Source organism: Cryptomeria japonica, chromosome 10 (assembly GCF_030272615.1).
Source record: "Cryptomeria japonica chromosome 10, Sugi_1.0, whole genome shotgun sequence".
Lineage (NCBI taxonomy): Eukaryota > Viridiplantae > Streptophyta > Pinopsida > Cupressales > Cupressaceae > Cryptomeria > Cryptomeria japonica.
In genome coordinates this window covers 192,905,210-192,929,364 of record NC_081414.1, presented here as the reverse complement: position 1 = coordinate 192,929,364, position 24,155 = coordinate 192,905,210, and the positions used below count along the sequence as shown (strand labels likewise).

Here is a 24,155-nt window from a genome sequence, read left to right as displayed (position 1 = left end):
GGATGAATACCCGTGAGACAACACTAGCATCTCCTCTAGGTTTGTAGCTTCTCTGTTGGACCAGAAGCTACCCAAGCAATCTGTTTGGAGTCTTACCAAGGAGCTTTTTCCTGAAGAAATTCTCCAGGAATTCCAAGAAATCTTAAACAAGGCCCTCCATGATTCTTGCGCACCTCGGCCAAGCAACCAGATTCTTTTCAATGCTCATGGAGAGCTCATCAAATATTACCCATTCTTACTTGATCTGAAGGGAAAAGATTTGGATAGACATGGAGTCTTTGCTAGAGTAGGTTTGAGCTATCTTAAATGGAGGTTTTTGGGAGACGATCCAGAGGCCCAAGGAAAAGAGGAGGACCTCTTTCAGTTTGCAAAGTTGAACGAAATCATGCCTATGAAAGTTGCAAAGGCAGAACCAAGACCTTAATAGAATTGCAGAGGAGGTTCGAGCAGAGGCCGTAGGAGTGCGGGTCGTAGTCGGGGTCGTCCAGTAGGCAGAGGCCGTGGTAGAGCAAGAATGGAGCTGCCCCAACCTGATCCTCCCACTGCAAGTTAGGCCCTCTTTTGTTGTTATGTCAATTTCCCCTCTCGATACTTAAGCATATAATTGTATATATTTTATTTTGGTTTCTTACCATGCTTAAATACTCTGGTTCTGGGTAGTTGGGAATCTGCCAAAATCATTTATAGTCCCATTTTCTTCAGACTGCTTAATTTTGATGGCTCTGTTAAAATGGTTAAACCACAAGTTTAATGGTTTCCTGCCTTTTAAGGGAATCATGTTTTGTTGGGATCACTGAGAGTAGGTTTTTGAATGTTATGAATTTCAGCTAAGAAATCTCTATATTTAACCTAAATTGATACAAATCTTGGCCCTTTACCGATAATAAAAAAAAAAAAAATCAATTTGAAAATTTTAAAAAAAAGAACAATTCAATTAGAAGGAAAGGAATGGAATACACAAAAGGCACTCGCAAAATGGAGCACGAATCAGAGGATTCCTCTGATACCAAAATGGAGAACGAATCAGAAGATTCCTCTGATTTCGAAATGGAGTATGAACCAGAGGATTACGAGTATGAATATTGTGAAGAGGAAAACTACTGGCCAGCGAAGATGACAAAAGAGAAGGGTAGCATGAAGCCTTACAGAGTTTTGAGCTTTAAAAAACATCCGTGAACGACAGGATAAGGCCATGGAGTCTGTTTCATCCCTTTGCAGTTTGTCTCAAGCCGAGTCAAGGATTCTCCTGCAACATTTCAAGTGGAGGGTTCCAGATCTGCTGGAACAATGGTTTCACAACGAGCAGAAAGTGCGAAAAGATTCAGGGATGTTTCAATCAGACTGTTCGATCTGCATGGATGAGCACTTCATTACTGAAATGAAAGCCCTTGCTTGTGCCCATTATTTCTGTAACAATTGTTGGATGAACTACATTCAGACCTCAACTAGGGAAAATGGTATCGGGTGCCTTAGTTTGAAATGTCCTCAGCCAACATGTGGGGCTGCTCTAGACGAAGACACTGTCCTCTGTTTGATTACAGAGGAATGGAACAGAAAAAAATATGAGCAATTTCTTGTTAGAACTTTTGTTGGGAATAATGAAAGAATCAAATGGTGCCCTGCTCGTGGGTGTGAGTATGTTGTGGAATTGAAGAGTGGAATCAGCCAATGCTATGATGTGACCTGCAAATGATCATATAGTTTTTGCTGGAGCTGCTCAAAGGAGATGCATCGTCCTGTTGACTGTGATACTGTTAGAAAATGGGTTCTCAAGAATGGAGGCAATGCAGAACCAGAAAATTGGAAAACTGTTAATACAAAGCCCTGCCCAAAATGTGGTCGTGCAATTGAAAAAAATCAGTCTCGCATGCATATGACATGTGTGGCTCCATGCTGCTTTGAATTTTGTAGGTTATGCCTTGGGGATTGGAATGCCCACTCTTATGATTTTGCTTGCAACAGATTTCAAGTTGATGATCAGGGGACAGAGACAGTAACTAATCAAGAATCTGAATCTGAGGCAGAGGAAATACAGAGAAAACAGAGAAAGGCCATTAAACAATCTTTGGACAGATACAGTCATTATTATGAACGATGGGTTGCCCATGAAAGATCTAGGGAAAAAGCAATGTCAGATTTGAAGCATGTTCAGAGATTTCAGATCAAACAGTTGAGTGACAAACAATGCACATATGGCTTTCATATTAAATTTGTGACAGATGCATGGATTCAGATTGTTGAATGCAGGCGTGTGCTCAAGTGGACATATGCTTATGGCTATTATCTTTCTCAAGATGAAACTTCCCTCAAGAATATGTTTGAGAATTCTCAAGCTTATGTGGAGTCTTCTTTAGAATGACTTCATCGGTGTGCTGAGGAAGAGGTGCAGGTTTTTATAGCAAGCAAAAAGCCTCCAGAGGAATTTAATGAATTTCGTGTCAAGCTTCTTACCCTCACAACTATCACTGCCCAGTATATTCAGAACCTTGTCAAATTTCTGGAAAAGAATACTAAAAAGACTTAAAAGGACAACTTGGCCAACTTAACAGACTTTTCCACATGATCCCTGCCAGACTACTTAGGTAGATACCTCCTATGAAAAATAGAGTATATTAGATGTTGTATCTTTTGTACTGAAGGCTGAAGGGTGAAGGGTTAGTTGAATTAAAGAAGCATTTTATTCTGTGTGAGAGTAAAGTAAATATCAAATATGCAGATTTATTAATGGTTATTTCGATACAAGATTTGTTTCAAGAAGATAAGATTGGAAAAACTGATTAGACTTCTTAAATTGTGTTAGCCGTCTATTGTCCTGATGTAAATTGGTTGAAGGCCAACCCTTTTCAGGACCTTTATGACACTTTTAATTTTGAATAGCATGAAAAGTGTGAATGCGTGATGAATGACATGAATATAACTCTTAATGGTTAATTAATATCATTTGCTTAGTTACTTATATGAATGTAAAATTTTATGATTTCTTTATATGGAATGAGATGGTTTTAGTGATATTATGCTATATGTTTATTTGTGATGGTGTTTCTATGAGAATTGACGTGTTATGCAGGTGCTCAGGGTGCAACAAGGGTGAACCTGGCGACCTATATCAGGAATAGTCTCAAAACCTAGAGACCTAGTCGGACCCTTAGTGACGAAACTTCTTTAGATCTAAAGTCCCAATCATGGCCAATGAAATAAATATAAACCTAAATATATAATTATAAATATACATATAAATATAAAAGAAAGAATTGAATTTGGAAATGAAACAATGAAGAAGAGAGGGGAGGTGTGGGAAGAGGACTGGTCGTGCCAGTCTCAAGACATGATCTCCCCCACCCTCTTCATTAAAACGTACACCAACCACATGCTGGGAGTCGTGGGTCTTAAATCAGCAAAAAGAAGGCTTTTGTGATTCTTTTTTTTTTTGTTGAGAATGGAGTGGAGACTAGGGGTTGCCACTAATTGATATGGGACACATCGATTTGCAGTGAATAGAGAGGAGGAGCACTCTGAAGGAAACCAATTATTTCCAACTTCATCTTGAAAAAGGGGTTAGTTCCTTCATTCTCTACTATCAACAAAGAATCAGCTAAATTCTTTCCTTTCAATTTCAGGAGTAGGGAATTAGTCTATGGATTAATAGTAAAAGAACCCTTTTCTCTTGCATTAGTGATGCAGGAGCATCCTCAGTCTATGAGCAATCTTGCATCAACCAAAAATATTTCCTTTCAGTTTAGTTCTTGTTTAGTTCAGTGTGTAGCTTTTTTGTGTTCTTAACGATTGGTACCGGTAGTTGCTTGTTTTTCATTGTAAATCCTATTTTCAGTTTCCAGGTTGGTCCATGTGCTTAATTCCATATTTTCAATCCATTTGGATTCTTTTCCGGTCAATTATCGCACCTAGTTGACTATTTATGAGTTTCGAGACAGTTCTTGTGCTTACCGGTTAACTTTCTTTCATTATCAAAGTTGTTCTTGGCATGTGGATCTATTTTGGGTCCTATTCGATGTTCTTTGGTGTGTGGCCGACCTTCCTGTTGAACCACACTTCTTGGTTGTTATTTTTCAGAAAGATTTCTTTAACTCTTAGGGCCAACCTAGTTACACGTTTAATTTTCCTGCATTGGTAAATGTAATCTTTTGTAGCCGACCCAGATATGTTCTAGTGGGTATATATATGGCATTATGTAATCATTTGTAAGGGCGGAGGTAGTAGAACTGAGAATAAGGATTTAGATTCGCATTTAGTGATCTGGTTGATTCTTACAATCTCGGTTGGATTGTATCTGGCTTGAAGCCTGCATGTAATCGCTTAACTATCGGATGTTGTATGATGATAACCGATTGGTTGTCGGAAGTTCTAAGGCAATAATATGATCCATTTCGGTAATCTTGCTATGTTTTCTTGTTGCTTTCATTGTGTTTCTCTTGCTACATAAGTCGATTGATTCTCTTTGCTCAAGGGTTTTACCGGTTATGGCTGCATCAAGTGGTATCGGAGTTGGTTATGAACTGGTTAGTGGAAGAGTTGTTTGTGAACCTTGAGGCATTCCTTTGGGTGGACAGATCGCTAATTGGAGGCAGGTTGCATGTGTGTCCAATAGATCATCGAGGAGAGGCAGTTGAAATCGATAGTCAGATCACCAAGTTGAGGCAGTAAATCGGAGAAAAAGAAGAGATGTCGCCTAGACGGACACACCCCCAGAGGGTAGAGCAGATGGTGGAAGACTTCAAGAATGAAATGAGGAACAAAATCCAGAACACATTGGCTGGTTTGCGAAGAAACCCTGAATCTGAGGATGAGGATGAGAGGAAAGTGTAGCGTCCTAAAATTGCGACACTTGCAATTTTGACTGCATTTGGGTCTTCACGATGGCGGCGCAACATTGAACCTGAATGGAGACCCCGAAACCTATTTGCGACATCAAAAACTGCATCTTTTTGCACCTTGGCCTGATCCCTCCTTGCACCCTGCTGCCCCGGGAGGTGGGACCATGGCGCCCAGTGCCCTGGTCCCTGGCCCTATTTTGGGCCCGGTCTCTTGTTGGGCATCGGGTCTTTAAGTTTGCAATTCGGAAAATGATGCTTCTAGGTCGGCCTAAGGTCAGAAAAATCAGTCTCTCAACCCTAATTGACAAGTATATAAACTACTTTTCCTCTCCTAGAAAGGGAGGAAGAAAAGGAAGCAAGAGCAAGACGCGGAAGCGATATTCAAACATTCAAACATTCAAGCATTCAAGCATTCCTTCAAGCAATTGAGCATTCTAAGTCTCCATTCAAGTAGCTAAGTGTTGCATTCAAGACAAGGATTCAACCATTGAAGAGGAGATCACTTACAACACATAACATACAACATACATTACACCTTTGCATGTAAGAATACAAACATTCTTACAACAAGGTATCAGTACTTGTTTACATTACAAACATTTACATTTACAACATTCTCATTTCTTGGTTAATTCCAAAACCAGGGTTTGACCTAAAGGCAAACCCCTAATCCCTAACCCCCCAAGCGTCCTCTCTTTTCTGTGTGTAGGCTGCAGGTACGCGGCTGTAATTGAAGATCTGGAATCCTTGTGCAGAGACGAACAGATCCACCTTCGTTTCGCGGATTTTTCAGAGGACCGTGTGCACTTCGGGCGCCATCGTCCTGTCAACTTTCGCTCAAATTTGTAGAACAGCATCGTCTCGACATTTTATTGCTAATTCCAGGTCCGCAGCTTCATCCCATATCCCTATCTCCATTTACAAGCGAATCTTTCTTGCTTCTACATACATTCCTAGTTCAATCATTCCATTTACATTCTTTACAAAAGAGGGTATCCTTGATGTCTTTGCCCTTGAAACTCATTTAAAATCCAGTCTTGCATTGTGTGGGATTGGATCTTGTGGGTTTCAACCCCTCTTTTGAATGTAAAGTCTCTCCTAAGTGAAAACCATCAACCCTAGTGACCCTCCTTTCTCTCTCCTTGGAGTGGAGGGGGAGGAACGCCTAGGGTTCGATTTTCCCGCTTTACATTTTGGTGAACCCAACGTGAACATCCTAATTCTGATTATTCATGGTTAGATCTGAAAAATTTGCTTCCTTAATTACATTTCCATGTTTGATCTTTTGCAAATTTTAGAGGTTAATTGCATAAAAACCCTAAAATTTTCTTTTTAGTAATTGAGCTTGTGAAATGTTTAATTGTTAATGCTTGTTTCAGATCTACCCTTCTATTGCAAATTGTCAATTCATATTTGTGCTTTAATTCTGAAAATTAAGTGGTTAAATGTCAAAACCTTAATTTTTAAAACCTTCTTGATTCAACCTTTGACTGATAATTTCACTGATCAAAACACCTCCAAATCGGCTGTAACTTTGGATTCCGCAACAAAATCACAATATCTCTCATCCCTGAAAATTTGGAAAAAAGTTGCGAGGACCGTGTGCACCCCGAGCGCCATCGTCCCCGACATTTTTTCCGAAATTTCGGGAGCTAGATCTTACTGTATTTTTCTGCTAAAATCCAGAATTTTGGCTGATTTCATCAATTCTAACACTTTCAAAATTAAAGTCAAAGTTGGTCTAGTGATTGCTTGGATAAAGGCTTATAATCATTCAAAAATTGTTGAAATTAAAATTCATATCAAAATTGTGTTTCTTACAGTCCTAAATCTGAAAAGTGTGTTGGCATTCATTCGAAATTTCAGTGCTTTATTAAAATTTTTGTAGTTTGTGACTTTTGAAATTAAGTGTTTAATTGCGGCAACTTTGATTTCTACTTTCAAAATTTGAATTTTGCATGAAATTGAGTCAACTTTTAAATTTCAAAGCTTGCATTGCTTTCAGTATTCCCTCTAAAATCATAAAATTCAAAATTTCAATTTCCCTCTCTTTTTCAAAATTCAAATTTTGCATTTTTCAACAATCTTGGTAGGGTTCAATTTTGAGATTGCAACTTTAATTTGGCCTAGCTACAGATCGTAAAATCACTCAATTTTTTCAAATTAGCTTTAAAATCATCACAACTTTCACCCCTGAAAAATTTCGAAAAAAGTTGCGAGGACCGTGTGCACTCCGTTCGCCACGGTCCCCGACATTTTTTTCCGAAATTTTCGGAGATTGTCCTGATTGTATTTAACAGCTTAAATCTAGGAGATTGGTTGATTTTATTGAAATTTTCTACCTCTAAAATTCAAAATATTCTCTCTCTCTCTTTAGTGCATGAGTTTTACAACAATAAGCCCTACTTACACTATTCCCGTTAGACGAAGCCTTAGAATTAAGTCCTTCCAAGGTTTAATTACTGAGGAGATGGAACCTAGTTTGAATGGCCTTTTTAACGAGGACATGGGTAATTCCTCTAATCCTCTTAATGATGAAGAAGCTCTCCATGAGGTTTCTGTAGAACAACTTTCGAAATTGGATAACCAATTTGATGATTTTCGACAATGGATGTCTCAAGAATACCCTGATAGTGAAGCTCTTTCACTAATTGAGGGTCTAAAACGTATGGTTCAAAGTGATAAGAATGGAATTGATATTTTGCGTGGTATTGCACACATTGTGGATTCGAATGTGATGCCTATGAAGAGTTGTGCCGAAACTTTAAGTTATACACAACCTCCTACTCAAGTTAATCATTCTATTCCTTTGACAACTCCTATTGCTAGTATACCTAACTTTACATCAAACATAATGACTACTTCAATACAAGACATTCCACCTATGATCACCAGTCATGGGGGCAATCCCTCTTCTTCAATCAACCCTCTTCCTTCATTCAATCCAACTTCTTCATTCATTCCTTCAATGAGTGTTCCTATTTCATCTCCACAAATAAACACCACGCAAGGGGGCAATTCATTTAATTATTCCATTCCTCCTCGTAGTGTTCCTCCTTTCCAATCATCTCCTATGACTAACTATCATAAGGTCCCACCACCTTACTCTCAATCAATACCTTCTCTCAATAACATAATACCTCCATCACAATCTAACACGTGTAATATGAACTCTTCGACTGAAGCGACCATTAACAATCTTGCACAAATTGTCTCTTCTTTATAGCAACAAATTGCCTCTATGAATCAATCTAAGTTTAGTGTGCCCACATTTGATGTTGTGAGCCCACTTTCTCTTGACATTGTTCAAGCTATCCCCCCTAAGCATGTTGAAATCCCGCAATTGGAGCTTTATAATGGTAAGGGTGATCCTCTAACACATGTTAAGACCTTTCAAACAATATGTACTGATTTTGCTTATGACCAAAGGTTGCTTGCAAAACTGTTTACTAGAACACTAAGAGATAAAGCCCTACAAAGGTATTGCTCATTGCCTTCTTATTCTATTACTTCTTTCGAACAACTTGCAAATGCTTTTATTCAACAATTTCAAAACAATATAAGTCCTAAAGTTACTTTGATTGATTTAATGCATTGTAAACAAGGTGTTAAAGAAAAAGTGACTAATTTCATTGGTAGATATAACCATTTGTATGCTCAAATTTCTTTTCCAGTACCTGACAATAATATTCAAAGAATCTTTATTTCTAATTTACAAAAAGATATTAGAGAAAAACTTCTGTTTTCTGAGTTTACTTCTTTCCAAAAGTTGTGCGCAACTCTTCACAATTATCAACTAACTGTGAGTCAAATGGAACAAGCAAATCCTATGGCTCCGAGTGATAAGGGTGATAGTAGTCAACAACTATTTGGGAAGTTTAAATCGAACACAGAGTCCATTAAATTCAATGAAAACATCATCAACAACAATGTGAATGCAGCATCAGGTGTGCCTCCTATTTCTAAGTTTTTCAAGAAAGAAAGAAAGTTTACTCCTTTGAATGAATCATTGCATAGTATTATGAATAAGTTATTGGAACAAAATGTGCTTACTCTTCCTCCTATAAGGCAAATAGATCCTGCAAAGATTAATTCACCCTATTTTGATAACAAATCTTTTTGTCAATTTCATCGTCAACCTGGGCATGATACTGAAAAATGTTTTGCTTTAAAGGGTAAAATTCAAGATTTGATTGATAATAATACTATCTCTGTTTCTAGTGTGAATGATAAAGGCAACACATCTGTAGCTCCTCCTAACCAAAATCTTCAGATTTTTACTGATCCATTGCCTTCTCATACCTCTAATGCGATTGATACTAATGATTCCTCTGTCTCACCTGATGATCTTGTGTCTATGACTCCGAATGTGATTAACTTTGTAGACCAGCAAAAAATCCCTAAAGAACCTTCCATCACATTTGATTCCAGTGAAACTATCAGGGCACCTGATGGTCCTTTATATATAGTTGCAAAAGTCAAGAATACACCTTGCCGTGGAGTGCTTATTGATCCTTCTTGTATGGTTAATGTCATTACTGAAGAATTTCTTTTTACTTTGCAATTGAATCAAGTGATCTATGACAAAACAAATGTGGTTGTGAAATTATTTGATGCATTTTCTTCTCCTGCAATTGGTTCTATTACATTACCTATTGAGGTCCATAACAAATCCCTTGATGTGGACTTTGCTATTATTCCATCATCTGAACAATTTCGTGTGAAGCTAGGCTATCCTTGGCTGTCTTCCATGAAAGCTATTGCTTCTCCTATTCATAAGTGTTTGAAATTTCCCCATAATGGTGAAGTTGTTACTGTCAATCATAGTCTCTTTAAACCAGCTGAAAGAACTTCTAGCGTTCCTATTGATTACTTTTGGCCTAAACAATTCCAATCTCTTCCACCGCGGAGTGATCATCTTTTCAAATCTTATCAAAAGTGTAAAAATGATATGATCTTATCTCTAAGTGAACCTAGAACACCCAAACTTGATATTCCTATCATTCTTGAGAAGGAAGTTCTTCCTTTGAAATATAAAACTAATGTCTTTCCTCAAGAAGATTCCCAACCCATCCCTATGAATGTGACTATGCCTATATCTAATAAACTTCCTAAAAGTAGACCTATACCTCCTCGTCATGATAGGCTTGGTCTCCTTCCTAAACCAGATATTCCTCCTTTATATGGAGCAGTTCCTCCTCCTTCCTCTTATGGAGAGAAGAGACCTTCCTCTTCTCTTATTATTCAACCTAAGAGACCACAACCTAAACACCCAAGTGATAAGGATGAGAACATTCCTCCTCCTCAATCTTCTCAACTTCCTACTAAGACTAGACGAAATCGTTCTGCACGTGAACGCCGATGAAAGCGTCGTCTTAGAGCTCAGGCAGCTGCTTCTTAAACTTCGCAATCCCCAAAAACACCTTCAGCTAGTATTATTCCATTTTCTCCTCAACCGAAAATTGAGCCAAACTCTCCTAAACATAAGATGCATGATGGTCTTGATCCTGTGCGAGTTAAAGATCCTATTTTTATAAATCTTGATGATGATATAGATGAAAATGTTATTCATGATGAAAATGTTACTCCTCTTGCTTCTTTTCATTCTGATAGTGAATATGAATATGTTGATGTTGATAACCATTTATCTAACGAATTTTCTAAAGCACTTATCCTAGCTCCTAGACAAGAACAACGTGGCTTGGAACATGAACATAGCCCTTGTTTGGATCTTGTGATAGCTCCATCTGCTGTGTTGGATGTTCCTCCTCTATCGTGTTTCCTGCCTTCCCGAAATATTGATCAGCAAGATCGGGGGTAGATGACGTGCTAGACTAGTTTCATTAGCATAGCAGACTCTCTCCTCCTCTCTTGATCTCTTTTGTTACTTCTTCTATGTGTTATTCTCATTCTTCTATTTGTTGTCCTTAGTGTTGTCTACTTGAGGACGATGCAAAACATTCAGATCTCTTTTGGTCTCTCTCATGTTGACTCAAAAGACACATGTGTTCCCTTCTTCTAGGTGACCTTCCTTGATTGGGGAATGAAGAACAATTATGCATACATACATATGATATACATGAATTATCATACAACATACTGACCCCGAGGAAAGCGAAGTCACCTTGTGCTTTGTGTTTTGTGTCTATTATCCTTGGGTTTATCTCACACTTGGGGGCTAAATCCTTGTGATAACGTGCTCCTTTCCCTTTTTCATTTTATGTATCACTACCTTAAAGAAATCACCCCTGGTGAGGCGTGTGTGATCGCTTTAACGTAGGGGGGCATACACCCCGTTCATATCTCTTCAAGATACTTGAAAATTTCTTGGCGAACTTAGCTTTGCCTTGAAAATTTTTGGTATTTTTCTTACATGACTCATAGTGAGGGAACCTTACTACTGACAGTCATGGTTCTCCCTCGTGATCTTCCCTTTACTTTGTCAATCGAAGTCATAAGATCCTTAGTCCACTGGGGCCTTGGTGTATCTTGCCTCCTTGACGTGGTGAAAGTCTTTCAATGTTGTTTCCTTGTACTTTACCGGAAGTATGGGTGTGCGCTTATACTCCCGCTAAAGTGGGGGCTAAATGTAGCATCCTAAAATTGTGACACTTGCAATTTCGACTGCATTTGGGTCTTCACGATGGCGGCGCAACGTTGAACCTGAATGGAGACCCCAAAACCTGTTTGCGACATCAAAAACTGCACCTTTTTGCACCTTGGCCTGATCCCTCCTTGCACCCTGCTGCCCCGGGAGGTGGGACCATGGCGCCCAGCACCCTGGTCCCTGGCCCTATTTTGGACCCGGTCTCTTGTTGGGCATCGGGTCTTTAAGTTTGCAATTCGGAAAATGATGCTTCTAGGTCGGCCTAAGGTCGGAAAAATTAGTCTCTCAACCCTAATTGACAAGTATATAAACTACTTTTCCTCTCCTAGAAAGGGAGGAAGAAAAGGAAGCAAGAGCAAGACGCAGAAGCGATATTCAAACATTCAAACATTCAAGCATTCAAGCATTCCTTCAAGCAATTGAGCATTCTAAGTCTCCATTCAAGGCCAAGTGTTGCATTCAAGACAAGGATTCAACCATTGAAGAGGAGATCACTTACAACACATAACATACAACATACATTACACCTTTGCATGTAAGAATACAAACATTCTTACAACAAGGTATCAGTACTTGTTTACATTCCAACATTTACATTTACAGCATTCTCATTTCTTGGTTAATTCCAAAACTGAGGTTTGACCTATAGGCAAACCCCTAATCCCTAACCCCCCAATCGTCCTCTCTTTTCTATGTGTAGGCTGTAGGTATGCAGCTGTAATTGAAGATCTGGAATCCTTGTGCAAAGACGAACAGATCCACCTTCGTTTCGCGGATTTTTCGGAGACCGTGTGCACTCCGGGTGCCATCATCCTGTCAACTTTCGCTCAAATTTGCAGAACAGCATCGTCTCGACATTTTATTGCTAATTCCAGGTCCGCAGCTTCATCCCATATCCCTATCTCCATTTACAAGCGAATCTTTCTTGCTTCTACATACATTCCTAGTTCAATCATTCCATCTACATTCTTTACAAAAGAGGGTATCCTTGATGTCTTTGCCCTTGAAACTCATTTAAAATCCAGTCTTGCATTGTGTGGGATTGGATCTTGTGGGTTTCAACCCCTCTTTTGAATGTAAAGTTTCTCCTAAGTGAAAACCGTCAACCCTAGTGACCCTCCTTTCTCTCTCCTTGGAGTGGGGGGAGGAGGAACACCTAGGGTTCGATTTTTCTGCTTTACAGAAAGATTCCTGAGAGAAATTGCGCAAGCGAGTAAAGTTCATAAAGTGGAAGTTTCAAGATTTTTTGAAACGCTGAACCTGAAGAATCTGATTGATTGGATCGAAGAGTTGGAGGACTACTTTGAGTTTAAGGATGTCAAGGATTGGCAAAGAGTCCAGTTGGCACAGACTAAGTTGAAAGGACATGTTGCCTTATGGTGGAAAGAATTGCAAAAAGACAAAGTGGAGAATGATGAAATGAAGTTCACCTAGTAGAGACAGATGGTTGCAAGATTGAAGGTCAAGTTCATACTAGGACACTATGAGTTGAAATTATTCAAGAAGTTACAGAACCTGAAACAGAGAAACATGACTGTGAAAGAGTACACTAAGGAATTCTACAAGGTGATGATTAGATCTAGACATAGAGAGATGGACAGAGAAAAGGTGGTGAGGTACATAAATGGACTTGCATTTAACATTCAAGATGAGATGAGTATGTTGAGGGTTTCCACAGTTGAAGAAGCTTACCAGTATGCTTTGAAGGCTGAGGAGAAGATGAGAAGAAGACATACGAATAGAGGGAAGGAGAAATTCAAGGGACAGATGAGTACAGAGAAGCAGAGTGTTGAGGAAGAATCAAAACCTAAGTGGAGTAAAAAACCAGAACAAAAAGCACAGAGGAAAGGCACTGGAAGTACCGGTAGGGAATTTCCTGGCAAATGTTTCAAGTGTGGAGAAATTGGACATAGATTTTATGAATGTAAGAAGGGAATGGCAAGAAGTTGTGTGGCTAATGAGGAACCGAAAAGTGAAGTTACCAGACTTGACTGTATACCAGAGCAAGGAGAATCCCTTATGTTCACAAGAGTCATAATAGAACAAAGTTGTGAGGATACCAGACCTACTCAGAGAAAGAGTCTTTTCTGGACTTGTAGCGTCCTAAAATTGTGACACTTGCAATTTCGACTGCATTTGGGTCTTCACGATGGCGACGCAACGTTGAACCTGAATGGAGACCCCGAAACCTGTTTACAACACCAAAAACTGCATTTTTCTGCACCCTGGCCTGATCCCTCCTTGCACCCTGCTGTCTCGGGAGGTGGGACCATGGCGCCCAGCGCCCTGGTCCCTGGCCCTATTTTGGGCCCGGTCTCTTTTGGGCATCGGGTCTTTAAGTTTGCAATTTGGGAAATAATGTTTCCTGGTCGGCCTAAGGTCGGAAAAATCAGTCTATCAACCCTAATTGACAAGTATATAAACTACTTTTCCTCTCCTAGAAAGGGAGGAAGGAAATAGGCAAGAGCAAGAGGCGAAAGCGATATTCAAACATTCAAGCATTCAAGCATTCAAGTATTCCTTCAAGCAATTGAGCATTCTAAGTCTCCATTCAAGGCTAGGTGTTGCATTCAAGACAAGGATTCAACCATTGAAGAGGAGATCACATACAACATACAACATACTACATACATTTCACCTTCGCATGTAAGAATACAAACATTCTTACAACAAGGTATCAGTACTTGTTTACATTACAAACATTTACATTTACAGCATTCTCACTTCTTGGTTAATTCCAAAACCGGGGTTTGACCTAAAGGCAAACCCCTAATCCCTAACCCCCCAATCGTCCTCTCTTTTCTGTGTGTAGGTTGCAGGTACGCTGCTGTAATTGAAGATCTGGAATCCTTGTGCAGAGACGAACAGATCCACCTTCGTTTCGCGGATTTTTTGGAGGACCGTGTGCACTCCGGGCACCATCGTCCCGTCAACTTTCGCTCAAATTTGCAGAACAACACCGTCTCAACATTTTACTGCTAATTCCAGGTCCACAGCTTCATCCCATATCCCTATCTCTGTTTACAAGCGAATCTTTTTTACTTCTACATACATTCCTAGTTCAATCATTCTATCTACATTCTTTACAAAAGAGGGTATCCTTGATGTCACAACCCTTGAAACTCATTTAGAATCCAATCCTGCATTGTGTGGGATTGGATCTTGTGGGTTTCAACCCCTCTTTTGAATGTAAAGTCTCTCCTAAGTGAAAACCATCAACCCTAGTGACTCTCCCTTCTCTCTCCTTGGAGTTGGGGAGGGGAGAACAACTAGGGTTCGATTTTTCCGCTTTACATTTTGGTGAACCCGACGTGAACATCCTAATTCTGATTATTCATGGTTAGATCTGAAAATTTTATTTCCTTAATTACATTTCCATGTTTGATCTTTTGCAAATTTTAGAGGCTAATTGCATAAAAACCCAAAAATTTTCTTTTTAGTAATTAAACTTGTGGAATGTTTAATTGTTAATGCTTGTTTTAGATCTACCCTTCTATTGCAAATTGCCAATTCATATTTGTGCTTTAATTCTGAAAATATAGTGGTTAAGTGTCAAAACCCTCTTGATTCAACCTTTGACTGATGATTTTACTATTCAAAACACCTCCAAATCGGCTGTAACTTTGGATTCCGCAACAAAATCACAATATCTTTCATCCCTGAAAATTTGGAAAAAAGTTGCGAGGACTGTGTGCACCCCAAGCGCCATCATCCCCGACATTTTTTCGGAAATTTCGGGAGCTAGATCTTACTGTATTTTTCTGCTAAAATCCAGAATTTTGGCTGATTTTATCAATTTTAACACTTTCAAAATTAAAGTCAAAGTTGGTCTAGCGATTGCTTGGATTGAGGCTTCTAATCATTCAAAAATTGTTGAAATTAAAATTCATATCAAAATTGTGTTTCTTACTGTCCTAAATCTGAAAAGTGTGTTAGCATTCATTCGAAATTTCAGTGCTTTATTCAAATTTTTGCAGTTTGTGACTTTTGAAATTAAGTGTTTAATTGCAACAACCTTGATTTCCATTTTCAAAATTGAATTTTGCGTGAAATTGAGTCAATTTTTAAAATTTCAAAACTTGCATTGCTTTTAGTATTCCCTCTAAAATCATAAAATTCAAAATTTCAGTTTCCCCCTCTTTTTCAAAATTTAAATTTTACATTTTTCAACAATCTTGGTAGGGTTCAATTTTGAGATTGCAACTTTAATTTGGCCTATCTACAGATCGTAAAATCACTCAATTTTTTCAGATTAGCTTTAAAATCATCACAACTTTCATCCATTAAAATTTCGAAAAAAGTTGCGAGGACCGTGTCCACTCTGTTCGCCACAGTCCCGGACATTTTTTCCGAAATTACAGGAGATTGTCTTGATTGCATTTAACAGCTTAAATCTAGGAGATTGGCTGATTTTATTGAAATTTGCTACCTCTAAAATTCAAAATCTTCTCTCTCTCTTTAGTGCATGAGTTTTACAACAATAACCCCTACTTACACTATTCCCGTTAGACGAAGCCATAGAACTAAGTCTTTCCAAGGTTTAATTACTGAGGAGATGGAACCTAATTTGAATGGCCTATTTAACGAGGATATGGGTAATTCCTCTAATCCTCTTAATGATGAAGAAGCTCTCCATGAGGTTTCTGTAGAACAACTTTCGAAATTGGATAACCAATTTGATGATTTTCGACAATGGATGTCTCAAGAATACCCCGATAGCGCTGCTCTTTCATTAATTGAGGGTCTAAAGCATATGGTTCAAAGTGATAAGAATGGAATTGATATTTTGCATGGTATTGCACACATTGTGGATTCGAATGTGATGCCTATGAAGAGTTGTGCTGAAACTTTAGGTTATACAAAAACCTCCTACTCAAGTCAATCATTCTATTCCTTTGACAACCCCTATTGCTAATATACCTACTTTTACATCAAACATAATGACTACTTCAATACAAGACATTCCGCCTATGATCACCAGTCATGGGGGAAATCCTTCTTCTTCAATCAACCCTCTTCCTTCATTCAATCCAACTTCTTCATTCATTCCTTCAATGAGTGTCCCTATTTCATCTCCACAAATAAACATGATCCAAGGGGGCAATTCATTTAACCATTCCATTCCTCCTTGTAGTGTTCCTCCTTTCCAATCATCTCCTATGACTAACTATCATAGTGTCCCACCACCTTACTCTCAATCAATACCTTCTTTCAATAACATAATACCTCCATCACAATCTAACACGTCTAATATGAACTCTTCGACTGAAGCGACCATTAACAATCTTGCACAAACTGTCTCTTCTTTACAGCAACAAATTGCCTCTATGAATCAATGTAAGTTTAGTGTGCCCACATTTGATGTTGCGAGCCCACTTTCTCTTGACATTGTTCGAGCTATTCCCCCTAAACATGTTGAAATTCTGCATTTGGAGCTTTATAATGGTAAGGGTGACCCTCTAACACATGTTAAGACCTTTCAAACAATATGTACTGATTTTGCTTATGACCAAAGGTTGCTTGCAAAACTATTTACTAGAACATAAAGAGATAAAGCCCTACAATGGTATTGCTCGTTGCCTTCTTATTCTATTACTTCTTTCGAACAACTTGCAAATGCTTTTATTCAACAATTTCAAAACAATATAAGTCCTAAAGTTACTTTGATTGATTTAATGCATTGTAAACAAGGTGTTAAAGAAAAAGTGACTCATTTCATTGGTAGATATAAGCATTTGTATGCTCAAATTTCTTTTCCAGTACCTGACAATGATATTCAAAGAATCTTTATTTCTAATTTACAAAAAGATATTAGAGAAAAACTTCTGTTTTCTGAGTTTACTTCTTTCCAACAGTTGTGCGCAACTCTTCACAATTATCAACTGACTGTGAGTCAAATAGAACAAGAAAATCCTATGGGTCCGAGTGATAAGGGTGATAATAGTCAACAACCATTTGGGAAGTTTAAACCAAACAAAGAGTCCATTAGATTCAAGGAAAACATCATCAACAACAATGTGAATGCAGCATCAGGTGTGCCTCCTATTTCTAAGTTTTTCAAGAAAGAAAGAAAGTTTACTCCTTTGAATGAATCATTGCATAGTATTATGAATAAGTTATTGGAACAAAATGTGCTTACTCTTCCTCCTATAAGGCAAATAGATCCTGCAAAGATTAATTCACCCTATTTTGATAACAAATCTTTTTGTCAATTTCATCGTCAACCTGGGCATGATACTGAAAAATGTTTTGCTTTAAAGGGTAAAATTCAAGATTTGATTGATAATAATACTATCTCTGTTTCTGGTGTGAATGATAAAGGCAACACATCTGTAACTCCTCCTAACCAAAATCTTAAGATTTTTACTGATCCATTGCCTTCTCATACCTCTAATGCGATTGATACTAATGATTCCTCTGTCTCACCTAATGATCTTGTGTCTATGACTCCGAATGTGATTAACTTTGTAGACCAGCAAAAAATCCCTAAAGAACCTTCCATCACATTTGATTCCAGTGAAACTATCAGGGCACCTGATGGTCCTTTATATATAGTTGCAAAAGTCAAGAATACACCTTGCCGTGGAGTGCTTATTGATCCTTCTTGTATGGTTAATGTCATTACTGAAGAATTTCTTTTTACTTTGCAATTGAATCAAGTGATCTATGACAAAACAAATGTGGTTGTGAAATTATTTGATGCATTTTCTTCTCCTGCAATTGGTTCTATTACATTACCTATTGAGGTCCATAACAAATCCCTTGATGTGGACTTTGCTATTATTCCATCATCTGAACAATTTCGTGTGAAGCTAGGCTATCCTTGGCTGTCTTCCATGAAAGCTATTGCTTCTCCTATTCACAAGTGTTTGAAATTTCCCCATAATGGTGAAGTTGTTACTGTCAATCATAGTCTCTTTAAACCAGCTGAAAGAACTTCTAGCGTTCCTATTGATTATTTTTGGCCTAAACAATTCCAATCTCTTCCACCGCGGAGTGATCATCTTTTCAAATCTTATCAAAAGTGTAAAAAAGATATGATCTTATCTCTAAGTGAACCTAGAACACCCAAACTTGATATTCCTATCATTCTTGAGAAGGAAGTTCTTCCTTTGAAATATAAAACTAATGTCTTTCCTCAAGAAGATTCCCAACCCATCCCTATGAATGTGACTATGCCTATATCTAATAAACTTCCTAAAAGTAGACCTATACCTCCTCGTCATGATGGGCTTGGTCTCCTTCCTAAACCAAATATTCATCCTTTGTATGGAGCAGTTCCTCCTCCTTCCTCTTATGGAGAGAAGAGACCTTCCTCTTCTCCTATTATTCAACCCAAGAGACCACAACCTAAACACCCAAGTGATAAGGATGAGAACATTCCTCCTCCTCAATCTTCTCAACTTCCTACTAAGACTAGACGAAATCATTCTACACGTGAACGCCGACGAAAGCGTCGTCTTAGAGCTCAGGCAGCTGCTTCTCAAACTTTGCAATCCCCAAAAACACCTTCAGCGAGTATTATTCCATTTTCTCCTCAGTCGAAGATTGAGCCGAAATCTCCTAAACATAAGATGCATGATGGTCTTGATCCTGTGCGAGTTAAAGATCCTATTTTTATAAATCTTGATGATGATATAGATGAAAATGTTATTCATGATGAAAATGTTACTCCTCTTCATTCTGATAGTGAATATGAATATGTTGATGTTGATAACCATTTATCTAACGAATTTTCTAAAGCACTTATCCTAGCTCCTAGACGAGAACAACGTGGCTCGGAACATGAACATAGCCCTTGTTTGGATCTTGTGATAGCTCCATCTGTTGTGTTGGATGTTCCTCCTCTAGCATGTTTCCTGCCTTCCCAAAATATTGATCAGCAAGATCGTGGGGTAGATGACGTGCTAGACTAGTTCATTAGCATAGCAGACTCTCTCCTCCTCTCTTGATCTCTTTTGTTACTTCTTCTATGTGTTATTCTCATTCTTTTATTTGTTGTCCTTAGTGTTGTCTACTTGAGGACAATGCAAAGCATTGAGATCTCTTTTGGTCTCTCTCATGTTGACTCAAAAGACACATGTGTTCCCTTCTTCTAGGTGACCTTCCTTGATTGGGGAATGAAGAACAATTATGCATACATACATATGATATACATGAATTATCATACAACATACTGACCCCGAGGAAAGCAAAGTCACCTTGTCATTTGTGTTTTGTGTCTATTATCCTTGGGCTTATCTCACACTTGGGGGCTAAATCCTTGTGATAACATGCTCCTTTCTCATTTCTTATATGTATCACTACCTTAAAGCAATCACCCCCGGTGAGGCGTGTGCGATCGCTTTAATGTAGGGGGGCATACATCCCGTTCATATCTTTTCAAGATACTTGAAAATTTCTTGACAAATTTAGCTTTGCCTTGAAAATTTTTGATATCTTTCTTGCATGACTCATAGTTAGGGAACCTTACTACTGACAGTCATGGTTCTCCCTCGTGATCTTCCCTTTTACTTTGTCAATCAAATTCGTAAGATCCTTAGTCCACTGGGGGCTTGGTGTATCTTGCCTCCTTGACGTGGTGAAAGTTTTTCAATGTTGTTTCCTTGTACTTTACCGAAAGTATGAGCGTATGCTTATACTCCCACTAAAGTGGGGGCTAAATGTAGCGTCCTAAAATTGTGACACTTGCAATTTCGACTGCATTTGGGTCTTCACGATGGCGACACAACGTTGAACCTGAATGGAGACCCCAAAACCTGTTTACAACACCAAAAACTGCATTTTTCTGCACCCTGGCCTGATCCCTCCTTGCACCCTGCTGTCCCAGGAGGTGGGACCATGGCGCCCAACACCCTGGTTCTTCAGGACTAGGGCACCCAGCACCTTGGTCCCCCAGGACCATGGCGCCCAATGCCCTGGTCCCTGGCCCTATTTTGGGCCTGGTCTCTTTTGGGCATCGGGTCTTTAAGTTTGCAATTCGGGAAATAATGTTTCCTGGTCGGCCTAAGGTCGAAAAAATCAGTCTATCAGCCCTAATTGACAAGTATATAAACTACTTTTCCTCTCCTAGAAAGGGAGGAAGGAAATAGGCAAGAGCAAGAGGCGGAAGTGATATTCAAACATTCAAACATTCAAGCATTCAAGTATTCCTTCAAGCAATTGAGCATTCTAAGTCTCCATTCAAGGCTAGGTGTTGCATTCAAGACAAGGATTCAACCATTGAAGAGGAGATCACATACAACATACTACATACATTACACCTTCGCATGTAAGAATACAAACATTCTTACAACAAGGTATCAGTACTTGTTTACATTACAAACATTTACATTTACAGCATTCTCACTTCTTGGTTAATTCCAAAACCGGGGTTTGACCTAAAGGCAAACCCCTAATCCCTAACCCCCAATCATCCTCTCTTTTCTGTGTGTAGGTTGCAGGTACGCGGCTGTAATTGAAGATCTGGAATCCTTGTGTAGAGACGAACAGATCCACCTTCGTTTCGCGGATTTTTCGGAGGACCGTGTGCACTCCGGGCGCCATCGTCCCGTCAACTTTCGCTCAAATTTGCAGAACAGCACCGTCTCGACATTTTACTGCTAATTCCAGGTCCGCAGCTTCATCCCATATCCCTATCTCTGTTTACAAGCGAATCTTTCTTGCTTCTACATACATTCCTAGTTCAATCATTCTATCTACATTCTTTACAAAAGAGGGTATCCTTGATGTCACAACCTTTGAAACTCATTTAGAATCCAATCCTGCATTGTGTGGGATTGGATCTTGTGGGTTTCAACCCCTCTTTTGAATGTAAAGTCTCTCCTAAGTGAAAACCATCAACCCTAGTGACTCTCCCTTCTCTCTCCTTGGAGTTGGGGAGGGGAGAACAACTAGGGTTCGATTTTTCCGCTTTACAGGACTGTGTGCAAATCAGGTGGTAAGTATTACTAGGTTATTATGGATAGTGGAAGTATTGATAATTTGGTATCTGAAGAGATGGTAGTGAAGCTTGGATTGAAAAGGCTTGAGCATCCTTGTCCTTACAAGGTATACAAGATGATCAAAAGATAGAGATACAGAAATAGTGTCTGGTGAATTTCAATATTGGGTATTTTAGTGATGAGGTTTTATGTGATGTTGTCCATATGAGTGCTTGTCATGTCTTGTTGGGAAGACCTTGGCAGTTTGATAGAGGAGTTATTTATAACTGTAGAAGAAACCTAGTCACTATTGAGAAAGATGGGCAGAAGTTCACATTGACTTCTTTAAAAGAGAAAGAGAATGAGGTGAAGAATCTAAGTCTTGAGAAAAGTTGCAGTACTGAGAAACCAGTTGCAGAGGTAATACTGGAAGGTGACATGAGTTTGTAGAAAGATTTGATAAATAAGCCTAATGGACAGATAAAACCGGATGATAGAGAGATTATGGTGACAAACCAGATGAAGTCTTGTGGTAGAAACAAATCAGAGTTGCAGAAGAAAGAGAGGAGTAAATAGAGACAATGTGCATATCTAAAGCAAAGGAAGAGAACAAAGAGAGTCAGAGGTCGGTTGAGGTCTCGAAGGAGCTAAAGAAGAGGTTGGCAAATAAGGAAGATGTTTGGATCATAAATGAGCATGGAGTATTTATCCTGAATCCTTTTAGATGTTCATGAGTTGCCTCTCATAGAACATCTTTTTCTACCTGGGGTGTCTAATGCAAGAGCATCCCCGGTCTATGAGCAATCTTGCATTAACCAAAAATATTTCCTTTCAGTTTAGTTCTTGTTTAGTTCAATGTGCATTTTTTTGTGTTCTTACCTGTTGGTACATGTAGTTGCTTCCTTTTCATTGCAAATCCTATTTTTGGTTTACATGTTGGTCCATGTGCTTAATTCCAGATTTTTAGTCCATTTGGATTCTTTTCTGGTCAGTTATTGCTCTCGGTTGATTGTTCTTGGGTTCCGGGATAGTTCTTGTGCTTACCAGTTAACTTTCCTTCATTGTCGAAGTTGTTCTTGGTGTGTGGATCTATTTTGGGTCTTGTCTGATGTTCTTTGGCATGTGGCAGACCTTTCTGCTGAACCACACTTCTTGGTTGTTATTTTTCGAAAAGATTTCTTTAATTCTTAGGGCTAACCTAGTTACACATTTCATTTTCCTGCATTGCTAAATGTAATCTTTTGTGGCCGACCCTAATATATTCTGGTGGGTATACATATGGCATTGTGTAATCATTTGTAAGAGTAGAGGTAGTATAATTGAGAATAAGGATTTAGATTTTCATTTAGTGATCCATTTGATTCTTAGAATCCCGATTGGATTGTATCTGGCTTGAAGACTGCATGTAACCAGTTAACTAGCAGATGTTCTATGATAATTGTATGATGATAACCGGTTGGTTGTCAGAAGTTCTAAGACAATAATATGATTTGTTTCAATAATCTTGCTATTTTTTCTTGTTGCTTTCGTTGTGTTGCTCTTGTTGCATAAGTCAGTTGATTCTCTTTGAGGGTTTTACCAGTTATGGTTGCATCAATTAGTATTCTTTTTTGGTTTGGTCATGCCATTCTCTAAGGCTCTCAATCAAAAGTCTATTTGCCTTCCTTATGCTGCTAGTTTTCTGCATACATACCTGCCAAGGTGTTTTTATCAGCAAATATTCCTCTTCCAAACACCTGTATATTTTATATCTAGGTAATACTCTACCAATCTCTCCTATTTGTAAGCCTGTAAAATCCATTATAGCAACTCGAATTTTTAAATATTCTACAAACACTACAATCCAAGAGATAATATCATGTTGAGAAAATTCCATACCTTCCCCATGCTCTAATATTTGCATAAATGTCTTCCAGCCTAATTGCTGCTATAAAGTTGTTATTACCATAGGTATGTGTGTAGATAAGTCCATGCCACAAGCAAACTTACTGTAGCATCGTAAATTGTACACCCTTAATCGGGTGGTACAATTCTACACTTAGGTTAGCACCTGCCTTAGTGTGTTTGCATCTTGCATTTAAAATTTCCTTTAAGCATTTAATTAATTAACCTAATTAAATCTAAAGTCTCCTCTTATCCCTCTACACATCATAAAAGTGGGCCATTTACCCTAAGTGTGCCCCTTTTTATTTTATTCTCCCACTTACTCATTTCATCAAATACCCTAATTATGTCCTCTTTCGACCTTCAAGACCTGATTTTACATATCAAAACATTGCAAAATTCCACAAACTCCTGGAATTAGCTTTAAAATCACAATATCTTGCTTCCTCGAAAATTTGGCTAAAAGTTGGTCGGATCGTGTGTTCGGACCATGTTGGTACCAACATGGTCCCAAATTTTTCTCCCCAAATTTCAGGAGCATGTTTTGGTGGTATTTTAATATTCAAATCCAAGATATTGTCGAAAAATATAATTTCTAAGTCAACCTATGACTCAAAACAAAGTTAGGGTCTCCTACATAAACCCTTTCTTTCCTCATTTGAAGATCTAAGATCTAGCAATTGAAGGAGCTTCTTATGTAGTGAAAGTGCAGGTTCTGTGAAGTCTACAACAACAAATCAAGTATCCATCAAGTAGATAAATCAAGCACTTTCAACATTCCTTTAGGAGCTTTGAAGACATTGAAGAATAATAAGAGATCACCGACTAATGATTGGCTTGTACCTCTCCCTTAGGGTTTAGTATGGTTTCATGTTATTTTCATGTCCTTGTATGAGCTCCATAACATTC

The 24,155-nt window shown here is 38.5% G+C and overlaps 2 protein-coding genes across 2 annotated transcripts; both read left to right on the top strand.

Annotated features, from left to right (window-relative positions):
- The first annotated feature begins 1,192 nt into the window (after nucleotides 1–1,192).
- LOC131079177 (probable E3 ubiquitin-protein ligase ARI11) lies at nucleotides 1,193–1,693 on the top strand. The gene has a single exon (XM_058017084.2). It carries the CDS (start codon nucleotides 1,193–1,195, stop codon nucleotides 1,691–1,693), a length of 501 nt encoding a protein of 166 aa, XP_057873067.2.
- Nucleotides 1,694–1,726: 33 nt separating this feature from the next.
- Nucleotides 1,727–2,359, top strand: LOC131079178 (probable E3 ubiquitin-protein ligase ARI7). The gene has a single exon (XM_058017085.2). It carries the CDS (start codon nucleotides 1,727–1,729, stop codon nucleotides 2,357–2,359), a length of 633 nt encoding a protein of 210 aa, XP_057873068.2.
- Nucleotides 2,360–24,155: the final 21,796 nt, after the last annotated feature.

What these genes read in the sequence shown, in the direction of transcription:
- LOC131079177 (XM_058017084.2), top strand. Translation starts at nt 1,193, where the DNA reads ATGGAGTCTGTTTCATCCCTTTGCAGTTTGTCTCAAGCCGAGTCAAGG.
- LOC131079178 (XM_058017085.2), top strand. Translation starts at nt 1,727, where the DNA reads ATGCATCGTCCTGTTGACTGTGATACTGTTAGAAAATGGGTTCTCAAG.